The sequence below is a fragment of the Rhinolophus sinicus genome, chromosome 12, assembly GCF_057876585.1.
Source record: "Rhinolophus sinicus isolate RSI-liver-muscle chromosome 12, RSI-T2T, whole genome shotgun sequence".
Classification (NCBI taxonomy): domain Eukaryota; kingdom Metazoa; phylum Chordata; class Mammalia; order Chiroptera; family Rhinolophidae; genus Rhinolophus; species Rhinolophus sinicus.
The window spans coordinates 12,438,325-12,464,775 of NC_142512.1; the positions used below are offsets into that span (position 1 = coordinate 12,438,325).

At 41.0% G+C, this 26,451-nt stretch overlaps 1 protein-coding gene across 4 annotated transcripts; it reads right to left on the bottom strand.

Annotated features, from left to right (window-relative positions):
• Positions 1–5,011: 5,011 nt before the first annotated feature.
• On the bottom strand, positions 5,012–26,426 carry LOC141569018 (uncharacterized). Of its 4 annotated transcripts, XM_088801918.1 has the most exons (9): positions 23,719–24,121; positions 21,801–21,852; positions 19,859–20,057; positions 18,376–18,406; positions 17,484–17,623; positions 16,900–16,933; positions 15,359–15,463; positions 8,156–8,189; positions 5,012–5,512 (listed from the first exon to the last, which is right to left on the bottom strand). In XM_088801918.1, the coding sequence occupies exons 1-7, from the start codon at positions 23,734–23,736 to the stop codon at positions 15,362–15,364; spliced, it is 576 nt and encodes a 191-aa protein (XP_088658044.1). In that variant the 5' UTR covers positions 23,737–24,121; the 3' UTR covers positions 5,012–5,512; positions 8,156–8,189; positions 15,359–15,361. The 4 variants fall into 4 exon arrangements, with proteins under 4 accessions (XP_088658044.1, XP_088658045.1, XP_088658043.1 ...); XM_088801919.1 differs by lacking the exons at positions 5,012–5,512; positions 8,156–8,189; positions 23,719–24,121 and adding exons at positions 13,646–13,893; positions 26,157–26,426; XM_088801917.1 differs by lacking the exons at positions 5,012–5,512; positions 8,156–8,189 and adding an exon at positions 13,646–13,893 and having other exon boundaries at positions 23,719–24,119.
• Between the last annotated feature and the right edge of the window lie 25 nt (positions 26,427–26,451).

Consider the following 26,451-nt stretch of genomic DNA (forward strand, 5'->3'; position numbering starts at 1 on the left):
TCTTCTGGATACCCCCCGCCCCGTATGGGTTGAATCGTGTCCCTCACAAAGAAATATGTTGAAGTTTTAACCCCCAGTACCTTAGAAATATGACCTTATTTGGAAATAGGGTCATTCCAGATGTAGTTAACATGAGGTGATACTGGAGTAGGATGGAACCTCAATTCAATGTGACGGGTGTCCTTATAAAAAGAGAGCCATGTGAAGACAGAGACACACAGGGAGAATCCATGTAATGACCAAGGTAGAGAGATTGGAGTTATGCAACTGCAAGCCAAGAAATGCCAAGGGTTGCTAGCAAACCACCAAAAACTAGAGGGCAGGGCCCTGCAAATCCCTTCATTTCAGACTTCTAGCTTCCAGAACTGTGAGACAATACCCTTCTGTTGTTTTAAGTCATCCAGTTTGTGGCAATTTGTTACAGCAGCCCTAGGAAACTAATACACCCCATCTGAGTGCATATCTGTTTCCAGCCTGGGTCTTGACTGACATAGCTAATACCCAGAAGAACTGTGAAACTCCTTTGGGAAAAGTCAAGGACCAGAGGAAATGGAGCCAATCTGCCCATGAGACACAAGCATCCTTCTAGGAGCATTTACTGAGCCCACATTAATAGCCGGCCAGCTTTGTATGTCATCAGAGTATTAAGCAGCTCTTAATCAAAGAGCCCTACATGTTCCAGAATTGCTAGTGGGAATTTCAGACACCAAAATAAACAACTCTAGGGTTGAACTATTATCTCCAGAATATTCCAAGCAAATCTGCTCTGTGACATGTGTCTGACTACAGATCAGCAGAGTATTTGGCTGTAAGGGCAGGGCTCACAGGAGGCAAGTTTTGCTGTGGATAGAGGGTCAGAAACACCAAGCGCCTGGTACCCTGAAGGAGGAGGGTCCAGTCAGCATGGTAGGCCACGTGTAATATAAGGGTATGGACCCTAGGTCAGTGGCCCAGCACTCCCAATCATAAAGATGTGGTCTGCTCGACCAAGAAAGACCCCACCAGCTGTGAGCCTGTCTCCCTTACCCTTCCTGAAAGCAGATGGGATGCCTCACCAGAGTGAATTGGTAGGTTAGTGGAGACACACCATGAGCCAATCAAAGTGGACCATGGGCCACCCTGGTTGTTTTAGGCCTCTTGCACTTACCACCTATCTGCCCCCATGGCTGATCATTTGAATCCTTAAGACGTCAGATGCTATGTCAGTTATGACTTTGGGGGCTATAAGTGGAAGAAACCCAACTCAAACATTTGTTCACCCAAGTAACTGGAAATCCCTATTTCAGGCATAGTTTGATCCAGGGATTCAAATGGTGTCACCAGGATTCAGTATTGTTTTTTCCCTGAATCTTTCAGCAACATGTTCCATTGGGTGGGCTTCACTCTAAACAAGCTCTCCCATCATCACGACAGGATGGACACCAAGAGCCCCAGGCTCATATCCTATCTGCTTAGAAGCCAAGTAGAAAGATTCCTTTCCCCCATAGTTCCAACTAAAGTACTGACACCCACTGGGCCATGTGCCCATCTTGAAACAACCACCATGTCTGTGATTGCCCAGGCCTGCGTCATGTGCCCATTCTAGAGCAGGAGAGGTGGGGCAGCTCTGTCTGATCAACAAGAACAGAGTGGGGAAGGGGTGGTTTCCCAGAATAAAACTAAGATGCTCTCACAAGAAGAAAGGGAGAACACATATTGCAGGCAAAACAGACTTTCTTTTTAGATGCTTATGTCTGGAAAAGACAAGGAAAGTAACACATACACTCAACATTTGTAACCTACCTGCTACCTTAACAGATACTTTCATAGTTTACCTTATGCTCCCAGAAAGCTTCCAAGATCAATATTAATAGTTCCATTTCCACTGGTGAGGAAAATGGAGTTCAGAAAACTGGTGAGGTATAATTAAGCACAAATCATGTAACTGGTCAATGGCAGAGCTGGGATTTGTGGGTGGCGATGGCTGGAGTACTCGCAGATTAAGGCAATCAATCATTCGTCAGTCCTTTCCATGTTAGAACTGGGTGAGTTTTCCAAATGCGGATCAGTCCTTTCCCCCTGGTCAATAGCGGTACTGGAGGAACTCTAAATTGCAAAGTAAGTCAAGGAGATTCCATTACGAAGGCTGAGCTTTAGTAGGGAAGTTTGGTCTGGAGTAGGTAGTGCCCTGTTGGTCCAAAGGGGAATGTCCAGATATGTAAACAACAAAGGAATCTGGAAAATTTGGCAGATACTTTTGGTGCCTTGTGACATATCCCCTCCTTGTTCCCAATTTCAGCTGCAGTTATAGTGGCAGTCTCACATGTATGTCACCTCACCTCTCCACTTTTCTGTCTCAGGGCTTTCTCTAAAGCATGAGTGTTCCTTTAACCCTCACAGGTGCAGTCCAGATCACAGAAGAGTGAATATTAACCCCATGGGCAACCCTCAACCAACAGAGGACAGGAATTGGCAGGCAATGACCCAACCTCTCATTTTTTGGAGGGGCAAATCTGAGGCACATTCCTCACAGGGTCTACCACAGGATGGAGCCTAGCTGCTCATGGGGCCATCAGTTCTACTGGCTCTTTCTCCTGCCCCGTCTCTCTCCCCCTGCTCCCTGCTTTCTGGGATCACCTTCCTCATAACTATGTCTCCCCATTTCTTGCCTCGGGCTCTGCCTTCAGGCAAACCCCAGCAAAGACCGAAGACTTTTTGGAGGTGGCACCATTTGATATTTGATGTGGACCAACCTCTTAGAAATCATTAGTGGGCAGGACACTGAAACCTACTCGAATTTCATTAAAAAGGGGATTAAAAGAATAATGGAAATCTCTCAAAAACAAAGCGTCAGGGTTCTTGGAGACTGGAATATTTGGGGACTCCTCGCTCTCGCTCTCTCACATATTCTTTCTCTCTCTCTCTCTCTCTCTCTCTCTCTTTCTCTCTCTCTCTCTCTTTCTTTCTCTCGTCTTGTCTGATTCTTTTGTGTGACTGCCCCAGCCCCACTTTCCCCTTCTCTTTACAGGCCGTCTTCCTACTCAGGATTTTTGGTCCCACGCAACTCTAGATTGCATGTCCTTGTCTTGCTGAGATGTCAAATCGAACTCTAGATCTACAGAATCTCATAGCTTGATTCTCCAGAGCAAGTTGTCTCTCAAATGCCCCTCACTCCATTACAATTTCCTGGGAAAGAAGAGCTGGTCCAGCTTGAGTCAAGTGTACACCCATTATTCACTCACCTCTTGGACTGTCCCCTTCCAGTTCATGTGGCTGAGCTGGACTCTCCAAGAAAGGGGAGAGAGGAAGTAATGACTACTCGGAAGTGGGACAGAGCCAGGTTTCAGAAAGACTCAGCTGGGCCACGTGTGTGATACCAATCAGAATGGCTGCATTGAGTTGGGAGATGTCGTAGGGGGAGACTGCTGCAATAATCTAGGATTACTAGACATGCTCAGGTGGAAGGTAGGGTAGAGACAGATGCAAGAGATGTAGCAAAGGTGCCACTGGCAACTGACTCAGAGTGAAGGATAAGAGAGAAATAGAGGTCAAAGATGACTGGGAGGTTTTACTGGGGCACCGGAGGGTCAGCCAGAGGAGAGGATGCTGAAGTCTGTGAAATACTGAGTTTTAAGAAGGATATTCCAAGTAGTCTATATTCACCCGAATCAAATAAATCAATCTGCTTCCTTGGGTGGTAGATAGTTGGAGCGTTCTTTCTTATTCATAGTGAGAATTGGTTGTTTATTATATACGATTAAATTCTGATCAAATTGACTTGTATTTCACACCCAAATTTACCTAGTCATCTAAGGCTTTGTAGAAGTGAAGTGAAATATGACAACAGATTGCAATGATGAAGAAAAGATAATTTGGTCAAATAGAAAATCATTTCCAGCTTAGATATAACCATTCATAAAAGAAGGAGGGACAACTAATGACTTTAGACTAAAATAAATGGCTTTAAATTAAAACAAAATTAAAAATACAGAGCAGAAAAAGTTTAAAGGACTTGAAGTTCAAAAATAAGCAAAATTAATCAACCTACTATTTAGACATAATACATATGTGATGAAAGTCTACAGAAAACAAGAGTATAATTAGGAGAAATCAGAAGAATAGTAACCTCTGCAAATGGGTAAGAGTGCGAATGTGACCAAGAGGCATTGGGGCTTATGATATACTCGTAAAGTTGGTATTTCGTAAGCTGGGTGGTAGGTACACAAGTGATTGCTTTATTATTATTCTTTAAACTGCATATGTGATCTATACTTTCATATTTATGAGATATCATTTTTACAAGTTGAAAAAAGACAATGGCCTTGTTTATAGCATATACATAAATAGCTGTTGTGTTCACTCTCATAAGAGTATGGCAGCTACACCTTCCTGGACAAAGAGAACCACTGGGAAGGACTTAGGACGTTCGATCAGTTGGAATCTAAAAGCAGTTGAGGAGAGAGAATTCAAATCCGAAGCCTCTCATTCTTCTTTAAATTATGAAAGTTTGCAGGATAATGGTCAGACAGAGCCGCTAAAGTTCCACCTGCACAACTTCCTGTCTGTGAGATGTGGGACACATCGTGTGGCTTTTACAAGCATAAGTGTCATTGGTTAAATGGCGGCAAAGCTAGTGCTTATTTTGCAGCACCATTTGGGGGATAAATGAAGTGCCTGAAAATCTGAAGGAAAAAGAACATTCGGATGACAAGTGTTCAGCCACCACTTCTTCAGCAGCGAAGTGCTGTTCTGTTAGCATCCGTCGAGTGGGAAACTAGCCCTGAACCATACAAGTCAAATATAAGGGTCATGTAAGTAAACATGAGAAAGAGAGCGCCGAAGCAAGTGCACCAGCAATGGGGACAGAGAGCCTTTACAGCCCCACTGATTTCCACTCCCAAGCTCTGGGAGTGGAAGTCTTGTTTTAATCTTCTTCTGGGGGAATAGATGACAGTGAATTAGTGAAAAGACTCAAAGAAAAGTAGCAAGTAATGAGCAAACACAAAACAATGACACTGACTGGCACATGTCCTAAGAATAACTTTTATGATTTATTCCTTTGATTTTAAATCGCACTGAGTGAGAACCTACCATGTGCCAGATGCTACAGATGTTGTAAAGATAAATAAGGCTCAAGCTATGGTCTCAAAAATATCCCAACTGCCTACATAAGTGTGCCCACTCATTTTATTATTTTACAACCAAATTTCCTATTCCTTTAATTGCTGTTTATAATTAGCTAATTAAATTAATACATGTTTATTATGTTGAAGTCCTGTACAGAAAACTATAATATTTAGAATGAAACCCCAACCCCCTACTAGAATTCTCACCCTCAGGTGTATAATTATGGTGGAAAAAAATACTGCCAAGTCAATTGGTATATGGATTTCCAGTTTTTTTTAATCATCATACTATATCACACTGTTCTATGATCGTTTTTCCTCTTAGGAGTTTATCTTGGATATCTTCACCATGTGTATACACAGAGATCCACTTCTTTCTCTTGTTAGAGTTGACAGGCTGAAAACCCCTTTAAATATCAATTTATAAAGGTAACTCATCCAAAAATGGGGGGAAAATAACACAACAGAAGGTTATAACATGAAAAGTATAATTCTTAATCTAATCTCTCAACTCACAATCCCAGCGCGAGAGGTATCTACAATTTTTTGTAAACTATTTGATTAAAGTATAAGATACACATAGGGGAAAGTGCCCAGATCTTAAGTGGGAAAGGTCCATGGGTTTTCATAAAGGAAGACACCTGGTAACCACTACCCAGACAAAAACAAACACAGAAAAAAATGGAACATTACCAGTACCCCCAAAATGTCCATTAACATTTTACCTGTTTCTTTCCATTTATTTTTAAGTAATAAAAATTGATATTAAACATTTTTAAGGAAAAACAGATACAGACTATACAAAGTCAGGTTGTGACTACCTTTAAGTATAATGAAAAGCTGCAAACCCTGCCCCATCCCTTCCCTCTGATTTCCACATCTCAGAAGTACCCACTCTCGCCTCTTTGAAGATTCCTTAGTATTTTGAGTTTTACAACTGTGTATACCCTACCTAAATCATCATTTCATGTCACGTGAGATATGCCAAATCCCATAAGCAGAATGACATCTCTTTAAAATTCAAAGTGAACTTGATTACCGTAATTAAGACAGTGCTATATGGGTGAAAGGAAAAAAACAGACTGGAGAATCCAGAAATAGAACCACACAATATGGCCAATTAGTTTTGAACAAACGTGCAAAAGCAATTTGATGGAGAAAGGGTAGTCTTTTCAACAAATGGTGCTGAAAGATTTGAACTCCATTTGCAAACAAATGAGCTTCAATCTAAATATCATACTCTATACAAAATTAACTCAAAATGAATCATAGATCTACATATGTAAAACTATAAAACTTTTCATTATAAGAAACCATAGGAGAAATATGGGGGGACCAAGGATTAGGCAAAAAGTTTTTAGACATGACAAAAAGTAAGAGGCATAATAGAAAAAATTATAAATTGGACTTCATCAAAATTAAAAACATTTACTCTGTAAATGACGCTTTTAAGAAAATGAAAAGACAAACTCTACAGGCTGGACAAAAATATTTGCAAATCACATATCCCACAAAGGATTTGTATCCAGAATATGTAAAGAACCTTCAAAACTCAACATTAAGGAAACAACTAAACAATGGACAAAAGACTTGAACAGATACTGAATCAAAGAGTATATATATATATATATATGCTATGGATAGCAAATAAACACATGAAAAACTGTTCCTCATCAAAATGCAAATGTTAATCATCATAGAAATGCAAATTAAAACGGCAGTGAAATACCAATACATACCTAGTAGAATGACTAAAATTAAAAATACTGACAATACCAAGGGTTTAGAGCAATTGGACCGTTCATATATTGCAGGTGGGAATGCAAAATGGTGCAGCCACTCTGCAAAACATCTTGGTAGTTTCAGACAAAACTAAATGATACACACACAATGTGACCCAATACCCCCAAACCTGGCTATTTGCCCTAGAACGTATGCTCACACCAGAATCAGTACATGAATGTTTATAGCAGCTCTATTTATAATCACCCAAGTCTGGAAAAAATCCAAATTTCTTCAACAGGTGAATGATTAAACAAACTGTAGCTTTTCTATATAATGAAATACTATTCAGCAATAAAAAAGAGCTAACTATTGGCACATGTACTAGATTGAATGAATCACAAAGGCATTATAATGAGTTTAAACAAGCTAGTCTCAAAAGATTACATGTTGTACGAATCCAGGTATATGATATTCTCAAAAAGATAAACCTATAGAAAAGAAATCAGTGATTGCCAGGAGTTGGGGAGCATTTGGGGGGAGGAAAGAAAGGATACAGCGGGAAAGCATCCTTAAGCCAAAGATGGATTCTTTTTCACATTATCCCTTTATGAAGGGCTAACACAAGGGAGATTTTTGGGGTGACTGGAATTGTTCTGTATCTTAATTGTGCTGGTGATTACCTCTTGTAATTGTAGAAGTCAAACGTGACTTGTATTCATCTTTTGTTATCGGTATATATTGAATATTACAATTTTAATAGTGTTTTCCTTTCTTAATGTGTATATAAATGGTTAAAATGCATAGAGACATACCTATAAAATTTAATTTTACTGAATGATAATTCTTAAATTTTAAAAAGTGATGCCAAAGTTCAAGCTAATGAATAACTATTATAAGCAACAGTCAATATGACCCAATTTGCATGATTTTACTACTGTATTTCATTAACTCTAAGGTGCCATTGATTTTTTAAATTTTCTCTCAAGGAAATAACACAGCATTGTGTCAAACACGATGCTAATATGCCATCAATTGTGAGACACCCCAATTTCAGAGATGCAAAATTGGGAACACATGCACGCCTGGAATCAATGAAATACATTATTTCCTTTAAGGAAGACTATTGCGCAGTCATCTATGGAGAAACATGGTACTTAGGATTTCCCTCTACGACTACAGCCCGCTCCTTCTACTGTTCATGATAAATAAAGCCATCTCAAACAAAGTTATACTCTCGTTGAATACGCCTCTTTTCCCTCTTTCAGCCAGACAGAGTAATAGCAGTTGGAAGGTTAGCAGGTCATATATTTAGGACTGTCACTCACCCTTCTCTGATACGTAACTCCCGCTGACTCCTCCCTAGAGAAAGAACAGGGAAGACTATTAAAACTCTGGTTTGGTGATGTGAAGGCAAGGAGAGGACTGAGGTCCATTCTAAACCTGTGGTTCTCTGGAGCCAGTCAGGAGCCTGGATGGCCTAGTGGCTAAGACCATCTGCTCCAGAGACAGCCAAGACCTGAACCTGGCTGGGCCTCTTACGCGTGTGTCATCTTGGGCAAGTTATCTGGCCTCTCTAAACCAATGTCCACCTTCTCATCTTTTTTTTTTTTTTTTTAATTGTGGTAAGAACAGAACACTTAATTTGTTAAGAACACTTACGTTTGTTAACACATTTTTAAGCGTACTATACAGAATTGTTGAATACAGGCACAATGCTGGACAGCAGATCTCTAAAGATTATTCATCTTGTCTAATTGAAACTTTATGCCCATTGATTAGCAACTCCCTATTTTTCCTCTCCCCCCACCACTCCTGCCTCTGGCAACCACCATTCCACTTTTTGATTCTATGAATTTGACTAGTTTAGATACTTCCCATAAGAAAATGATAGTATTTGTTGCTTAGGTACTAAGGCGGGGATTCAACATTGATGACTGTAAAGTACAACAAATGAAACTATTATAAGAGTGAAAGAAGGTGTTTGCTTCTACAAAACTCTTGCCAAAAAGTGTCCCAGAAGGATCTAGGTGGGTATGATGGTTAATCTTGGACCATGGCGTGCCCAAATATTTGGTCAAATATTATTCTGGGTGTTTCGGTGAAGGTGTTTGGGATGAGATTTACATTTAAATTGGTGGACTTTGAGTAAAGCAGATCATCCTCCATGATGTGGGCTCATGCAATCAGTTGAAGGCCTAAACAGAAGAAACAAAAGGGAATTCTCCAGAGACGGCCTTCAGACTTCATCTGCAACATCAGCTCTTTGTGGTTCACCGCAGACCGCCTTTAGACTTGCTAAGCTCCACAACGGTGTGAGCCAATTCCTTAAAATCAATCTCTTCCTATATACTGGGAGTGCCAAAAAAATGTACACAAGTGGACACTTTGATCAGTGTTGCTCAAGCAGTAGTTCGCTGTAATCAGAAGTGTCTGGATGCTGATGGTAACCACTTTGAGCACCTCTTGTAATTGCAGAAGTCAAATGTGACTTGTATTCATCTTTTGTTATCGGTATATGTTGAATATTACAATTTTAATAGTGTTTTCCTTTCTTAAAATGTGTATACAGTTTTTTGGCACCCTCTGTAGATACACATCCAGTTGGTTCTGTTTCTCTGGAGAATGCTGACTAATACAGCAGAAAAGCATCCATAAGTAAGCCAAAGATATGTTCTTTTTCACATTATCCCTTTAGTCATAATATATAGCAATATTTTCCCAAAGCATGCCCAAAAGGAGAAAGTAAGATCTGTGTGACATAAAGCACCAGTTAAAGATAAAGAGGTAAAAAAGAAGAAAGAAGGTCTAAATGTTAAATCTTAGCGTAAGTGAGAGCTGTTCAAGGTCTGCAAAGCCTAACTTCTTACGAACGTGGAGAACTGCATATGACAGCCTGGGGCCACTCCTCAGTGAGGCAGCCCATTTGACGCTGAGCAGTGAAAACTAATAGAAAGTATGTCCTTTCAAGAAGCCAGGATCTGTCTTCAGTTCAGAGGCAACTCAGAAGAAACAGAATCCCTCTTCAGTATGGCATTCGTTCAACATTTGAAGACTCCCCTCCCAATTGCTGAATCTCCTCACCAGGCTTTCTTTATAATCCCCAACTTCTTCAACCCTTTCCCACAGGACAACATGGTTTCATGATTTCCAGCCGCCTCGCCACCCATTTTTTGGATATGGTAGCAATTTGCTAATGTTCCTCTTAAAACAAGTCTCCAAGAGTTCAACACTCATTTCAAATGTAGTTTCACTAGCCCAGAATATATAAGGATGCTTTTGCCTATGCAAAGATGTGTTTATATAATTGATTTTTTAAACCTAAAACTAAGACTAAATACATTTATCCACATCACATTTCACCTTTGAGATTATTTCAACTTGTAATTGTTAAAGAGAAAAAATAGCTACAAAAATTAGTAAGCAGACCATCTATGCCACCATCAAGCTATGGGTAAAAGTAAGCCAGAAATGAAAAGTAAATTGGTTTGAGGAGATCCAAGATGGCAGGGTAGATAAACACCGTGCCTGCTTCTTTCCATGAACATGTTAAAATTACAAATAAATTATAGAACAATCAACCTGGAGAACCACCTGAAATCTAGCTGAACAGAAGTTTTATAATTAAGGATATAAAGAAGAGGCCACACTGAGTCTGGCAGTAGGGGCAGAGACACGGAACAGGCCCCACACCTGCGTGTGGTGGATGAAAATCAGGAGGGATATCTCAGCTGTGGAGGTTCCCTCTGGAGGAGCTAGGGACCCTACCCCCACACTGACCTCCCCATCCCAGAGTACTGGTGCCAAGAAGAGGGGTCCCCACAACATTTGGCTTTGAAAAAACAGTGGGGATTCCAACAGTCTGAGTGGGATGGAAGGCTGCCAGAAACCCAGGCATTCTCTTAAACAGCCCATGAACAGACTCATTCACTTGCAGGAACTCACCTTGGGCTCCACTGTGAGGATGGTGACTTGGGGAGCTTTGGAGGCATATGGGGGACAGACTGAAGTGTGTGGCTTCAGTGCAAGGGCTGGAGGACAGTTGCCATTTTCCTTGTGTGGGGTCTTGCTCCCATGGAGCTGGCAGGTGTTGAGCCCGCCCTGTGTTGAGCCCGCCCCCTACGCTTACGGCCAAATCTGAATCTGATTGGCCTGGTGAGCTCCACTGCTCCACTCTACTGACTCACTGAGACTCCGCCCCACCCAACTCCCCCAACACTGGCGGCACTTTCTCTGTGAGCAGCCAGTTCTGCCAGCATTGCACTCTTTTTAAAAAAACTATCAGAGTCCACAGGACCCAGGCAGGTAGCAACTGGCCTCAGTGTGCTCAGAGACTTTTGCTGAGTACCTCCAGGTTCAGCACTGGCACCAAACCAGAATTTTCATCAACCTGGTGACCACAACTTGTTCTACTCTAGTGATTCCCTGAGACCCTGCCTCACCCAACTTGCATACAGCATAAGGTTTTATCAGTGTTTGAAACTTAAGGGAGCCAACAGTTGTCAGCCAGCCCTGGGTATCCTGGCTTTTTGCTGAGCTACACCAGGCCTGATACTGGTGGCAGATGACCTTGATTCCCACACACCTCCAGGTTTACCACAGGCAGCAAACAACTGCAGATCATTTTTCAGCTCCCACCAGGTAGTCCCCAACCAGTCACAGGCAGTGAGTGACCTGGGCCATACTGGCACACCTCCCAAGAGACCCCAGAACCAACTGCAGATCACAGCAGAGCACCTCCCAATTAGCCCCAAAGCAGCACACACAAAAGGTGGTCTCAACAGGCAGCAGGGCTCACTAGGGAAAATCTTACTTAGTGGGGTAAGCCCTCTGCACAGCAACCCGTAAGCTGTGGATGTGGCCAAACCCCACAGCCAATCAGCCTGAGGATCAATCCCCTCCATTGATGTACCAATAGAAATCAAATGTCAACTATAACAGAAGAGCACACACAACCCACACAAGGGACACTCCTGGAACACCTGGAGCAGTTGACCAGGCAGACGGTGCCAGGGCCCTGCAGGTCACCTACTACGTAAGGCCACCCGACCAAGAATAGGAGACATAGCAAATCTACCTAATACATAAAGTCAAACACAGAGAGGCAGCCAAAATGAGGAAACAAAGAAATACATTCCAAATAAAACAACAGGAGAAAACTCCAGGAAAAGAACTAAACGAAATGAGGATAGGCAACCTACCATATGCAGAGTTCAAAACAATGGTTCAAAACAAAACAGAGTTCAAAACAAAAGAATGCTCAAGGAACTTAGTGAGAACTTCAACAAAGAGATAGCAAGCATAAAAAAGGACACAGAAACCACAAAAAAGAACCAGTCAGAAGTGAAGAACACAATAACTGAAATGAGGAATGCAGAAGGAATCACCAGCAGACTAGATGAAGCAGAGGATCGAATCAGTGATTTGGAAGAAAAGGTAGCAGAAAACACCCAACCAGAACAGCAAAAAGAAAAAAGAATCCCAAAAAATAAAATAAAAATGAGGATAGTTTAAGAGACCTCTGGGAAAACACCAAGCAAAATGAAATTTTCATCATAGGGGTACCAGAAGGAGAAGAGAGAAAGCAAGGGATTGAGAACCTATTTAAAGAAATAATGACTGACAGTGTAGATGCCTGACCACTATGTTGTACACCTGAAGCTAAATAATATTGTATGTATTGTATGTCAACTACAATTTAACATATATATATATATATATATATATATATATATATATATATATATATATATAGAGAGAGAGAGAGAGAGAGAGAGAGAGAGACAGAGACAGAGACAGAGACAGAGACAGAGAGAGAAAGAGACAGAGAGAGACAGAGTCATGGGATATGGAGTTCAGCATAGGGAATAGAGTCAATGGAATTGTAATAGATATGTATGATATCAGAGGGGCAATAGATTGGGGGAGGGAGGTTATCACTAGGTGAGGGGTGAAATGTCTACATTGTTTTGTACACCTGAAACTAAAAAAAAAAGAAAAAAGAAAAACAAGAAATAATGACTGAAACAATTTCCAACCTGGAGAAGGAAATAGACATAACAAGCCCAGGAAGCACAGAGCCCCAAACAAGATGAACCCAAACAGGCCCACACCAAGACACATCATAATTAAAATGCCAAAGTTTAAAGACAGAGAGAATCATAAAAGCAGCAAGAGAAAGGCAATTAGTACCTTATAGGGGAGCTCCCATAAGATTGTCAGCTGATTTCTCAATGGAAACTTTGCAGGCCAGAAGGGATATGCACAAAATATTCAACGTGATGAAAAGCAAGGACCTGCAACTAAGATTATTCTGCCCAGCAAGGCTATCATTTAAAATAGAAGGACAGATAAAGCGCTTCCCAGACAAGAAAAAGCTAAAGGAGTTCATCACCACCAAACCAGTATTGCAAGAAATGTTAGAGGGACTTAAGATGGAAGAAAAAGAAAAAAGATCAAAATTATGAATAATAAAATGGCAATAGGTACATATCTATCAACAATTACTTTCAATGGAAATGGAGATGGATTAAATGTTCCAATAAAAGACATAGGAGGGCTGAATGGGTAAGAAAACAAAACCCTTACATATGCTGCCTACAAGAGACACACTTCAGATTGAAAGACACGCACAGATGGAAAGTAAAGAGATAGAAAAAAACATCACATGAAAATGGAAACAGGAAAAAAAAAAAGCTGTGGTAGCAATACTTATACCAACAAAACAGACTTTAAAACAAAGGCTATGACAAAGAAGGACCAGTAATACCACTTGTGGGTATTTATCCAAAGAAACCCAAAACATTACTTTAGGAGGACGTTTGCATCCATATGTTTATTGCAGCACTGTTTACAATGGCCAAGATGTGGAGGCAGCCTGGGTGTCTGTCAATGGATGAATGGATAAAGAGGAGGTCGTACATATATACAATGGAATATTGCTCAACCAGGGTAGGGAATGGGTTCTTGTCATCTGCAGCAGCATGGATGGACCTGGAGGGAATTGTGCCGAGTGGAGTATGTCAGACAAAGACAGGAGCCATGTGATTTCGCTTATATGTGGAATCTAAAGAACAAATAAACAAACAAAACAGAAACATACTTATACATACAGAGAACATTTTGATGGTTGCCAGATGGGAGGGGGGTTGGGGATGTGGGTGAAAAAAGGGGAAGGAATTAAGAAGTACAAATTCACTGTTACAAAGTAGTTATGGGGATGAAGGGTATTGCATAAAGAGTATAGTCACTAATATTGTAATAACTACGAGGTTGGTAAATTAAGTTTGTGAACTCATCCTAGAAAAAGTGCTACATGCCTCATTGTTGAATATCACTACAGTCACCTTCGAAGTACTCCCCTTGGGAAGCTATGCACCAACACCAGAGCCTAGTTCACCCTTCAAAGCAATTTTGGAACTCTTTTTCTGGAATGGCCATCAGAGCTGTCATCATATTACCCTTGATGTCCTGAATGTCATCAAAATGTCTTGCTTTCAATATTTCTTTTATCTTCGGGTAAAGAAAGAAGTCACTGGGGTCCAGATCAGGTGAGTAGGGAGGGTGTTCCAATACAGTTATTTGTTTACTGACTAAAAACTCCCTCACAGACAGTGCAGTGCGAGCTGGTGCAAGAGCCATGAATTGTTGGCCAAAAGTTCAGGTCATTGGACTTCTTCACACAACATTTTCAGCACTTCCAAATAGTAAACTTGGTTAACTACTTGTCCAGTTGGTACAAATTCATAATCCCTCTGATATCAGAAAAGATTAGCAACATCGTTGCAACAAGTTCGAGAACTTAATTGTCAGACCTTGTATGTATGGTGTCAGAGGGGTACTAGATTTGTTGGGGTGATAGATGGGAGGCATTTGGGGGGCAGGGTGGGAAAAGGTGAAGGTATTAAGAAGTACAAATTGGTAGTTACAAAATAGTCATGGGGATGTAAAGTATAGGGAACATAGTAATATGTTAATAACTATGTACATTGCCGGGCGGAGGGTACCACGCTAGTCAGAGGAATCACTTCTTAACTTATATAAATGTCTAAACACTATGCTGTACACCTGAAATTAATATAAAATAATACTGAAAAAATAAATAACCGAAAAAAAAAAGAAAGTAAAATGGTTTGAGCCCTATACTTGATTTGTCCTTGCTTGATGCCTGTAGTTATTGGGACTATGACCAAGACAATCAATTCTCCTTTTCTAAAACTGTCAATATTTTCTTCCTTTTTCCATTCTGTCCCAGAATTATTGACCCTCCATTCTATTCTCCTAGTCCCCCATATCGTCCTGTGACAGTCATCTCTCAGCTGAATCACATTTCATGTTACTGAGGACTACGGCCAAGGCAGATAACCACGCCATTTTCCTAGCTGTGAGCTGGGTTGAATCGGACAAGATGCACTCCCAAGTCCTTTCTAATTTTACAGTCCTTTCAATCTGTGGTATCTTAGGTTTCAGACTCTGTTTGACAAGCTCTCCTTCCCACCCTCCCAAATTTCTCCAGCACCAAATCTACTCACTGGTCAGAAATCTCCGCTGCCCTCTTGGTTCCCACAAGGATCCTCGAGCCGAATCTGAGCAGGTTGTGGGTCAGGAGTTTTGTTTCTTTTCTTCTTTTTGGCCATCTGAGAATAACCACAAGATATGCTTTAAAGTGAATTATTACAGGCATACTAAAGTTCTGAAGAGAACTGATTTAATAAATCTACTTATGTATTTGGAATACCAGCTTGAATCCAATCAATAAAACAGTTTAAGAGAGTTTGGGGAAGGTAGGGAGGATTCAGTAATGCATCTTTGGGTCTCCACAATGATAAAAAACTAGTTCGAATGAATATTTTATATCTCAATAACCCAAGTTAGAGTGAGAAAAAGTTACACTACTTTACGGATGAAGCTCAAAGAGGCAGCCTACTAGGAGACAAAGAAGTGTATGATTCCATTTATATAAAATTCTAGAAAATGCAAACGTATCAATAGTGACCTAGTGAGAGAAAGAAGATTGGTGATTGCTTGGGGATGGAGGGAGAGAGCTGGGGCACCGGGTGGGGGGAAGAAGAAATTACAAAGGGACATGAGGAAACTTTTGGGGCTGCTAATATGTTTACTCTCCTGATGGGGATGATAATTTCATATCTATAGATAGATGCCAAAACATACCAAATTATACATGTGAAGTTTATTATATTATAAAGTTCCATAAAGCTGTCTATAAACAAAAATTTGTTAAATCTTTAGGTGAATGCTTGATAAGAACTTGGGCATTCATAGCTCCAGAATAATAATCCACAGGTGACTTCTGGCTGCAAGGGAGGGAATGGAATGTAGTTTGGAGTCATCTGTCTTCACCTTCACTGAGCGATCAATGTCTGCAAGTTATTAGGCAGGTCAACCAGACATGATGTATCTTATGACAGACGCAATACAGAATACCCAACATCGCCTAACCCTAAGCCTAAGCCTAACCCTAAGCCTAAGCCTAAGCCTAACCCTAACCCTAACCCTAAGCCTAACCCTAACCCTAAGCCTAACCCTAACCCTAACCCTTACCCTAACCCCACTATTAAGTGGATTTGTAATAACCAAATTTGTGATGCTGTTTATAAGTGACCTTATGCCTATTGAGAATAAGCTCCTTTAAAAAAAAATAAGTTGTTCACAACCCTTTAAAAAAGTGCATTAGTCATCCACTTTAAAATAGGGCTTTTGATAATGAGAATACTAATTCTGACGGCTTTAAGCAAAACACATAAGATTAAGGAGAGTGTACCTCAGGGTTTCTCAGCCTTGGCACTACTGGCTTTGGAGCCTAGATCATTCTTTGCTGTGGAGGGTGGTCCTATCCATTGTAGAATGGTTAGCAACATCCTTGGCCTCTACTCACTAGATGACAGAGGCACCAGATGCCCACCCCCAAGTTGACAACCAAAAATGTCCCCAGATACTGCCGAATGTCCCCAGGGGAGCAAGATCACAATCTCACCCCACGCAGGTTGAGAATGACTGTTGTACAAGGAAGTTAGTAGAACTTGGCTACCTCCAAGACATCTACCTCACTTACCCTCGTGATGTTAGCTCTCCCCAGGCCCAAAGCTCTAGAAAAAGAGAACAACATGATATTCTCAGTCATTTCCATCTTTTAGGAATGAACTAGGGGCTGAGGGGAAGGCCTGGTCTTGCCTTCTTTCCTGCATCATGGACTCATCCCCCCACCCCTCTCAGCCCAGCTGGATGGTTGCCTGCTGCCTGAAGCTTTTCCCAGCTACGTGTTCTCCATTGCCAATCTAATCCCACCCACCCACAAATTTGAAAGGAACTAAGAAAAAATGGTGTCACAAAAGTCCAAAGAAAGAACTTTCCAGAAAGAAATAATGACACACAGTGTTAAGTGGTGTAAAGAAGTAGAATAGGTTTGGGATGGAAAGGAAAGCATTATGTTTGGCATTTACAGGAAGCCATCAGATAAGCCATTGAGGAAATCACTGATGATTTAGCGAGGGCATTTTCACAGCCTTGGGCATGGATAACGGATTGCAGTGGTTTGAAGGGTGAAAAGACGGTGAGGGAAGAGGGAGGATGACCAAGGCAGAGAAGTGGACGGCAGGATGAGTCAAACCTTGTCTTCATAGCTCCCAATCTACTCACCTTGCCCCCCTAGCATGCGCTAGAGTCCTGGATCCAAACCTCACGATGCCGTGTGTGAGCACATGACTCTTCCTCTTCCAGCAATGAGCCATCTGTATGGAGCAGCAACATGCCAGTGACTCACAGAGACTGGCTCCCTCCTACTGAGGTGGAGAGGAGCTTAGTACATCATCACTGATTTATGTATGACCCCTGGAGACTTAAAGTAAACTCTATTTCTTGTCCCTTGTTCCAGAATTCCACAAGCCTCTCTCTATCTCAATGGGTTCCTTCCTGTATGCTCCTCCAGGCAGATTTCACACACATATTTGTCATTCAAATAAGCAAAATAAATCCTGTCCCACCACTGCAACTTATCGCACCAGACAAAATTCTCAGAAAGAGAACCTCAAGATTCCCTGCAGAAGAATTTGGAAAAGTTTAACTGTGAGTGAAGAATGTCTACAGAGAGGTTTGAAATGGAACCTACAGTGATCGCATCATTTCCCAGCTGTTTTGGATATCACTGCTTTTTTTTCTTCCAAGCACATATCACACTAAGGAAGTGTTTACTTGGGTTTTTTGTCTGTCTCCCTGACTAAAATGTAAGCTTCATGAGAGCAAAGACTTTGTCTCTCTGATCAACGGAATACCCTCAAAGCCTAGAACAGTGTCTGATACATGGTATATAGTCAACAAATGTTAATTGGGTAGGTGGATGGTGGATGGATGGATGGATGGATGGATGGATGGATGGATGGATGGATGGAGATGAGCCTATCTGTCTCTATCTCTTGGCCTAATTGTGTAACCCTACCGAAGTAAAGATCCACCCAGTTTCCCATTATAATCTGATTCCATCCTAATTGACCTGAGTTTTCAATGTTTAAGCAAGGAAAATATGTAGACTCACTTTTTTATCTTCTGTTCCACATGCCTTCTCACTAGGAAACAAGGAAATAGATCCATCGGAATATTTCCTTATGTTGATCAGTCATAAGCAATTCAGAATGAGAAGCTACCTTCTCTGCTCTAACGAATTACTTAAACCTGAGGTTTCTTGATGAGAAGACCTTAGTCCCAGATTACCCTGATTCTGTAGGCAATGAGATGGGGTCCCTGGAGGGTAGAGAATACCTCAGAGCCATTCTGTTTCCCATGTCTGGCTTGGCACTGCCTAGCTGTCAGGAAGTGAAATAACTATGGCCATTCCTAGTGGTTCTTTCCAACGGAAAGGGGTCCAGGTCCATCTCATCCCATGTATATTTAATAAGGACATGTTCATTTAGACATTGATGCATTTCAAGGGTATACATAATGGATAACCTGAGGTGTACATAAATATCCTCCACCTGTGCTCTGTCCACAATGTAAATTCTTTGAAAATACCAGGCCAGCTAAGTATCCTTGTAAAAATGAGAAGGCTTCCAATTCTTTTTTAAAAAGCTATTCAAAAAATTGATCTGGCTAAAAATTTGTACTGGTCTCTAGTAACTAAATGGGCCCTGGCTCCCCAGGGGCCCTATAACTTCCTTTCAGCTCAGCCACAAAGGCTTTCTCCTCCTTCCTTTAAAGCCTGTTTTTCACACCTCAGTTCTACCAAGTTCTTCCTGATTAGCTGTACTTCCCGCTCAGAGACTCAATGTGTTCCTGCAAATCCAAACGGAAAGCCAGTAAGGCAAAAACTAGCCCCCTATGCATCTCGTCCTAACTGTGCATGGACTGTGATGGTGGTTTGATCTGTCCTTGGAGGGAAACGCTGACAGGGCACGGAAAGACTTGGCAGGAGGAAACGGTGGAACTTGGCAAAGTGATATGGAATCAGCAGAGGAGCCGCAGTCCTCCTGCTCGGCCGTAACTCCTCCTCCTGCTCTTCAGTGAGGTGCTAAACTCTTCCTGACTCCTTTCACGAGAATACAAGAATTATTTTCCCATTAGGCCACAATTATTCCTTTTTAATTCTTCCACTGCATATAATAGGATCCAACAGACAATGACATTGTATATATTCCACAGAGGGTGGCAAAGAAAAAAAGTACACACATTTTAAGAAAGAAAAAAAACTGTATTTAAATTGTAATACTGAATATATACCGATAACAAAAGATGAATACAAGTCACATTTAACTTCTGCAATTACAAGAGGTGCTCAAAGTGGTTACCATCAGCATCCAGACACTTCTGATTACGGCAAACAATTGCTTGAGCAACATTGACCAAAGTGGCCACTTGTATACATTTTTTGGCACCCCCGGTATATATATTTTTTTATTTTTTTTATTTTTTATTTTTAATGACTTAAATATTTTTAGACTATTTTTTGCTAAAGTTTTCCAGGGTCCCCAAAGTGCCCCCTTCGGTCATCTGAGTATTTCTGAAGAGGTTTGTTTACTTACTAAGAAGCCAAGGTCTTGACTGTCTTCCTCTGGACACTAGGGCAGATGTTCTCCAAAGGAGATTTGGCTTTTCTCACCTCCAAGGGCAGTGACTCATGGTATGCACTCTGCAGCTTCCTGAAAGCAGTCAGCCTCCTTCCTCCTTGACAGACCTTCCAGCATCCGTAGAAGTAACCGAGGACACCAAGGGACCTAGCTTCTAGCATGGAAAAGGTGAGAAGGAATAAGCAACAGGAATCACATGGGGAAAAATATCTTCTCTGGTATTTTTAAATTGAGCTATTTCTTATACACAGTAAAGCACACAAACCTTAAGCTTAATGACATTTTATAAGTGTATATGTGTAACCATGACACAGGTCAAGTTACAGAACATTTCCATCACCCCGAATGTTTCCTGATACCTAGTCAATTCCTATTTCCCAGAAGTAATCATCATTTTGACGTCTACCACCCATAGGTAATTTTTACTTGTTCTTGAATTTCATATAAATGGAATCATACAACATATACATTTTTGTGTTTTGCTTCTCTTGATCATACAATTACTTCATGAGTTATTCCATTTGTTGCATATATCTGTAGTTTGGTTTTTTTTGTTTGTTTGGTTGGTTGGTTTTTGGTTTGGGTTTTGTTGCAAGGTACTCCATTAAATGAATGTTTCACAATTTATTTATTCACTCTAGGGATATTTTCTGTTGACCTGTACTTGCATTTCCTCAACTCGTCATCTACTGCGTCTATTCTGCTGTTAAATCCATCCACTGAGTTCTTCATTTCTGATACTACATTTTTGTTTCATTTTTAGAATTCCCACTTGACTATTTTTTTTTTTAAAGATTCTGGTTTTGTGGTGAAATTCTCCGCTCTTTCAATTTTCTTGAATTAATTAGAGTTGTTTTAAAGTCCTTGTCTGCTCATCCTAATATCTTAATGGAAACTACATTTTATATGTTCTTGTTTACACAAGTTTCATGTAGCTTACAGTTCAAAGAAATACAATTCTAACCTGAAACTGCTAAGCATGGGGGCCAAGAGAAGTTCCAACAGAGCATTCTGGTTCCCTCACAAATGATCTATGGTTTCCTTCAGAGGTGAAATAACCCACCAAGTTCCTTAAATAAACCAATTCATGTCAGGTCACTGTGCTGGCTATATGAGGTCTAACAATTAAGTTCGTGAACTTGGTATAACGATGTTGCTAAACGTTTTGATATCAGAGGGATTATTCATTATGAATTTGTACCAACTGGACAAACAGTTAACCAAGTTTACTATTTGGAAGTGCTGAAAATGCTGCATGAAAAAGTTAGACGACCTGAGCTTTTCACCAACAATTCATGGCTCTTGCATCACGACAATGCACCAGCTCACACGGCACTGTCTGTGAGGGAGTTTTTAGCCAGTAAACAAATAGCTGTATTGGAACACCCTCTCTACTCACTTGATCTGGCCCCCAATGACTTCCTTCTTTACCGGAAGATAAAAGAAATATTGAAAGGAAGACATTTTGATGACATTCAGGACATCAAGGGTAATACGATGACAGCTCTGATGGCCATTCCAGAAAAAGAGTTCCAAAATTGCTTTGAAGGGTGGACCAGGCTCTGGCGTCAGTGCATAGCTTCCCAAGGGGAGTACTTAGAAGGTGCCCGCAGTGATATTCAGCAATGCAGCACTTTTTCTAGAATGAGTTCACGAACTTAATTGTCACACCTCGTATAATGTTTGAGAACATCCTAAGGTCATCCCAAGGCTCCTATGCACCTGTTCAGAAAGGAAATGGCTATAGTTTTCCAAGAGCAGGTTAGAATTCAATGTCAAAATATTTCATTGTGCCTGTGACCACCGTCCTGCCTCCAGTTCAACTCTTTCCCCAGGGCTTTATAACTGAAGGCTCTCTGTCCTTTCAGCAAATGCTTCCAGTAAGAATACTCCCTACCTGGTTCAGATCTTTCCTTCAGTTTTGGGTGTGATTCATGTATCTTGGTTTTCTAAAATAGAAAAAGAATAATAGATTACAAAATAGAAATATTCCTGAAATATAGCTTTTATTATGTTGCTTCCTTGATCCAAAATATTCAATGGCTCCTTAGTACTCATCCTGGCATTCACAAACCTCTCTTTCAGTCTTGTATTTAATTAACTTCTTACACAAACCTGCTGCTCGGACTAAGCTAGCCTGTTCCTGAAACATTCCTGGTTTCATACAATGGTTTACACTGTAACAATACACCCCTTCCCCCCAATCAGGAATGCTTCCTCTCCTCATCTATAAACTCCTTGTTTATGGGCTCCTGAAAGACACAATGTCTCATTCATCTCTGAAATCCCAGCAAGTAACATAATGACCAGTACACAGTGGACACTCCAAATATGAAATCTCTACCATTGGGGATGTATAAACACAGACTTCATCTTATTCTTTACTGAAAATGATTCTAAAATCTCAAATTCTGAATTCCCCTCCCTTCCCCTTGATCACTAGGTAATCATTGAATCGCCATGTCTGATGGAAGTTATGTTCTAAAGCCAGTCCAAATTCCAACCATGGAGAATTGTCAAATTTCCCCTTGAAAAATCCTGCAAGTCACCCATAAAAAAAGAATGTTGATCATTTAAGTATACTATGCCTTCTTTCAGTAAGCCCCAAACACCCAAAGCAGCCAGCTTTCCCTGACATTAGACAAAATGGCAATTTCTCAGTTGGGAAACATAGAAGCTACTTGGCTTGTTTGCAGAAGCCATGCTGTATGAAAAATGCATTTTAGTTCAGTTCTTATGTGCTGGTTTTGTTTTCTTTCCTGGGGATGCAGAGTTGATTTTCTACAAATTATGCAAAGGATGAACCCCACTGTGGTTACCAGCTTACACCACCGCCCCTCCACCTCCCTCAGAACCTGTTCTGCAACTCAGGGGGATCTCGGATCTAGTGCTTAATTTATTGGCTCCGCTTCTGCTTTTCTTGTCTTTCTTTGAAAGCTTTTCAACAGTCCCTTTTTAATAAAAAGTTTCCATCTTCACTCCCACGAGTAAATATATGAAAATTCTGGTCTTCATCTGCCCCTTCCTAACTTTTCCCAAGGTCATTTAGTTGCCTTTCATCTTTTTCCAGTCTGAAAGGTATCACTTGTTTCAAACATTTTTGTGTGTTTTGGTCAAATATATTTTATGCATTTTCTATTCTTTCCCTTACCTATTTTATTATTTGCCTCTTATTTATAAAACTGCACTTCAAATAGTGTTTATTAGAGATCTCTATCTCTACCTCTATACAGATGTAGATATCGCCCAAATATTTTTCTTAGCTTGCTTCTGATATAGAGAAATTTTAAAATTTGTATGCAATCAAGTATTTGTCTTTTTCTTTGCTTTTCCTGCTAGACTTCCCCTGGTACAAGTCACTATATGTTCTTCTAGTTCTCTTATCACTTCAATTTTTAGAAACTTATTTTGATATATAACTTGTTATTTCTATCCAATCTAAGCATGTTTTTGAAGATGAATTAGAAAAAAAAAATCATATTAAAACATTATTTAGTCATTATTTGCCCAAGTAGGCTTACCTGGCTGAAGCTCCTTTGAAGAGCAATTCATATGAGAACAAAAGCATATCTGTAATTCAAGATTGTTGACTGACAAGGAGGCTACTGACTAAGGATTAAAAGATATATATATATATATATATATATATATATATATATATATATATATATATATATATATATATATGACATTAGAAGAAGCAGAATGTGGAATCAATAAGGATTACTGTAATACTTACTTAACCCTTTCTTCTAATATGCACTGTACTGGACAAGAAAATTTTGCCTCCCCTTCCCTGTGCTGAGGCTTCTTACCTTCCTCTTACAGGCCATCACAACAGGTAAGACCAAAATGGCCTTGGGTACCCTCCAAAGATGCGTGAAGAGTGAAGGGAGCTAGTGGACCGAGGAGGTTCCCACAGAGGCCTGTTGATGTCATCGGCCTTCTGGTTCCGGAACGAGAAGATGCATCACTAACGCTCACTGCTTCCAAGTCTGAGCCGGTTACATGAAAGGACATAAGCTGCTGGCTCATTACACTGCCCCTCCTGGCTTCTTCCTCTCTGATCGCCCTTAGAAAATCAGAGACCACAGAGTCTCCCAAATGACCATACAGAGGGAAGGGTTCAAGCTCAGCCATAAAAACAATCTTTTTTAATCCAACTTCCCACGGCTTCTGCTTTTCTTGTCTTTTTCACGTCAGATCATTTGCTCTTGGAAAGACTTTCACACACGTTTGTGGAAAGACTACTGAACTAGATTCCCAAACCTGAACTTGGGGTTTATTGAGCTACTGCTGAAGGGCATTGGTTTCTCAGTCCTAGTCATGCCACTAACTAGCTCCCTGACTTGGTCCTTTCACCCTGTAAGCCTCAGGCTCCCCATCTGTGTTACATTGTTCCCCTCTGTGTATTCTTTGTTCACTTTGCCAGCATCTACCATTATTGCCACTTGGTCTGAAGGTTACGCCTGCTGAGAGCACAGACATGAAAACCCAAACCACCCCATGCGACAACTGCTATAATGGGAGTATGGTTCCCCAAGGAAGTGGACAGCTTGAGTCTCGCCAGGGTCTAGGGAGCACAACAGGGCAGTGGGGAAGTTGGGGATGAAGCCTTGAAGAATGAGCAAATGTACTTCCCAGGGCACCAAATACTACTCGGTTCTTGTAAAATAAGGCACCGCTTAATTACAGCACCTTCCACTTTCAGACTGTATGTATTCACTCAGGTGTTGTGGAAACAGGTCCAGTCTAGTTCAAAAGGTGTCTGAAAGGAAAGCCTATTTTCACAAGGAATGAGAACATGAATAGTTAAACAAAATAACTCCTTTCGTTGTAGAGAGAGAGAGTGTGCCCACCTTTCGCTGGATTTTCTGTAACTCACAATTGGAGATCATTATAAATAAAGGCGATGGATGCATGGGTGATGACAATAAGTAATTCTGAAATCATGTGAAGCTTGCTTAACTGTAAGTTCACACGAGTTCTTACAGCCTGAGAAAAGGATTACTCAACCCACTGAAAAATGCTTTATGTTTATTGGTGAGTACGTACCCTGGACTCAGCAGACCAAGGTGTGTTTGAAGGCAGGTAACAACACAGGGAGTGCCGTGAGTCCAGATAAGCTGTCAGCAGAGCATTTGAGAGGTGTATGGGTTGAACTGTGTCCCCCTAAAATTCATATGTGAGGCCCTAACCCTCAGGACCTCAGAATGTGGCTGCATTTAGAGCTAGGGCCTTGAAAGAGGTGATTAAGTTAAAATAAAGCCATTAGGGTGGGCCCTGATCCAATGTGACTGGTGTCCTTCCAAGAAAAGGAAGAGACACCAAGGACACGCTCAGAGGAAAGGCTGTGTGAGGATGTGGAGAGAATGCAAGCCAGGAGAGGTCTCAGGAAAACCAACCCTGCCAACACCTTGACTTGGGACTTCTAGCGTCCAGAACTGTGAGAAAATACATTTCTGTTGTTTCCGCCACTCAGTCTGTGGTATTTTGCTATGGCAGGCCCAACCGTCAGATACAACAATGTATTTGTCCTGTGTTTGGAGAACCCTGAGAAGGGACCATCCAGCTCAAACCACTAAGATAAGTTAAGAAGCTCAGTAACAATTCAACCCTTGTTTAACTTGGTGTGTTTTTGTTTGTTTTGTTGTTTTTTTATGAAAGGTATTGAATTAATTTATCTTTGTTAAAGTGTGTGTGTGTGTGTGTGTGTGTGTGTGTGTGTGTGTGTGTTTCAATATGGGTGCCTGCAGAAGTCTCATTCAAAGGGCTGTGCAGCTGTTATGTGAGACCCACCGTGGTCTTATTGTAAGTATCTTAGGTAAGGCAAAAACCTAGTGAGAAAATAAAAAGCTTCTTTAGAACTAGCCTAGAAGCTCAAGAACTTAAAAATTACAACACCACAATATGGGCTCAGGTCTGGAAGTTAACAGTAACTCCAGGAGTTAGTCTTACCCTAAAGAATTTTGTACATTTGTGTTTCAACTAAATACTCTGCTATTTCCATCTTCCTCCCACCCACCCACTCCCCAGTGGATGCTTGGATTGATGGGTGGATGATAGATGAGATAGGAAAGAGGGAGGGATGGAGGGACAGAGAGAGAGGGAAGGGAGGGAAGGGAGATAGGGAGGGAAGAAAACCAGCTCCTCTCTCATCCTCCCATCCCATATCTTTGAGTAAAAAGCACCTGTTTGTGGCTAATGAGTCCTGGATGCTGAAATGGTTGCTGGGTTCAGTGTTTCCACTTACCTTCCCCATGGGTCCTGGAAGTATCTCCGGTCTAAATAAGGAAAAGAAAAGACCCAAAAGAATTTGTTTTCTAAGGAAGCAAGACAGCTCTGGGGATGGTAGCTCTTGTCAGCTCTGGGGACTCCTTTTCTTTCAGGGTCCTGAGGGCAAGGCCTGTCTCCCCCTGCCTGCACCCCTATCTCTCCCTCAGCCAACACACACCCTTCCCCCACCCCCGAACTAGTGGGAAAGAGCTCCTTCAAGGTATGGTGTTGGGAGAGCAGGCTCTGGAACAGGGAGAGATTCCACAAAGCAG

What these genes read in the sequence shown, in the direction of transcription:
- LOC141569018 (XM_088801918.1), bottom strand. An exon ending in GTCAAGACCTTGGCTTCTTA is followed by an intron (nt 18,407 to 19,858) that starts GTAAGTAAACAA and finishes CTTGTTTCCTAG; the next exon opens with TGAGAAGGCATGTGGAACAG. An exon ending in GTGGAACAGAAGATAAAAAA is followed by an intron (nt 17,624 to 18,375) that starts GTGAGTCTACAT and finishes CCACCTCAGTAG; the next exon opens with GAGGGAGCCAGTCTCTGTGA.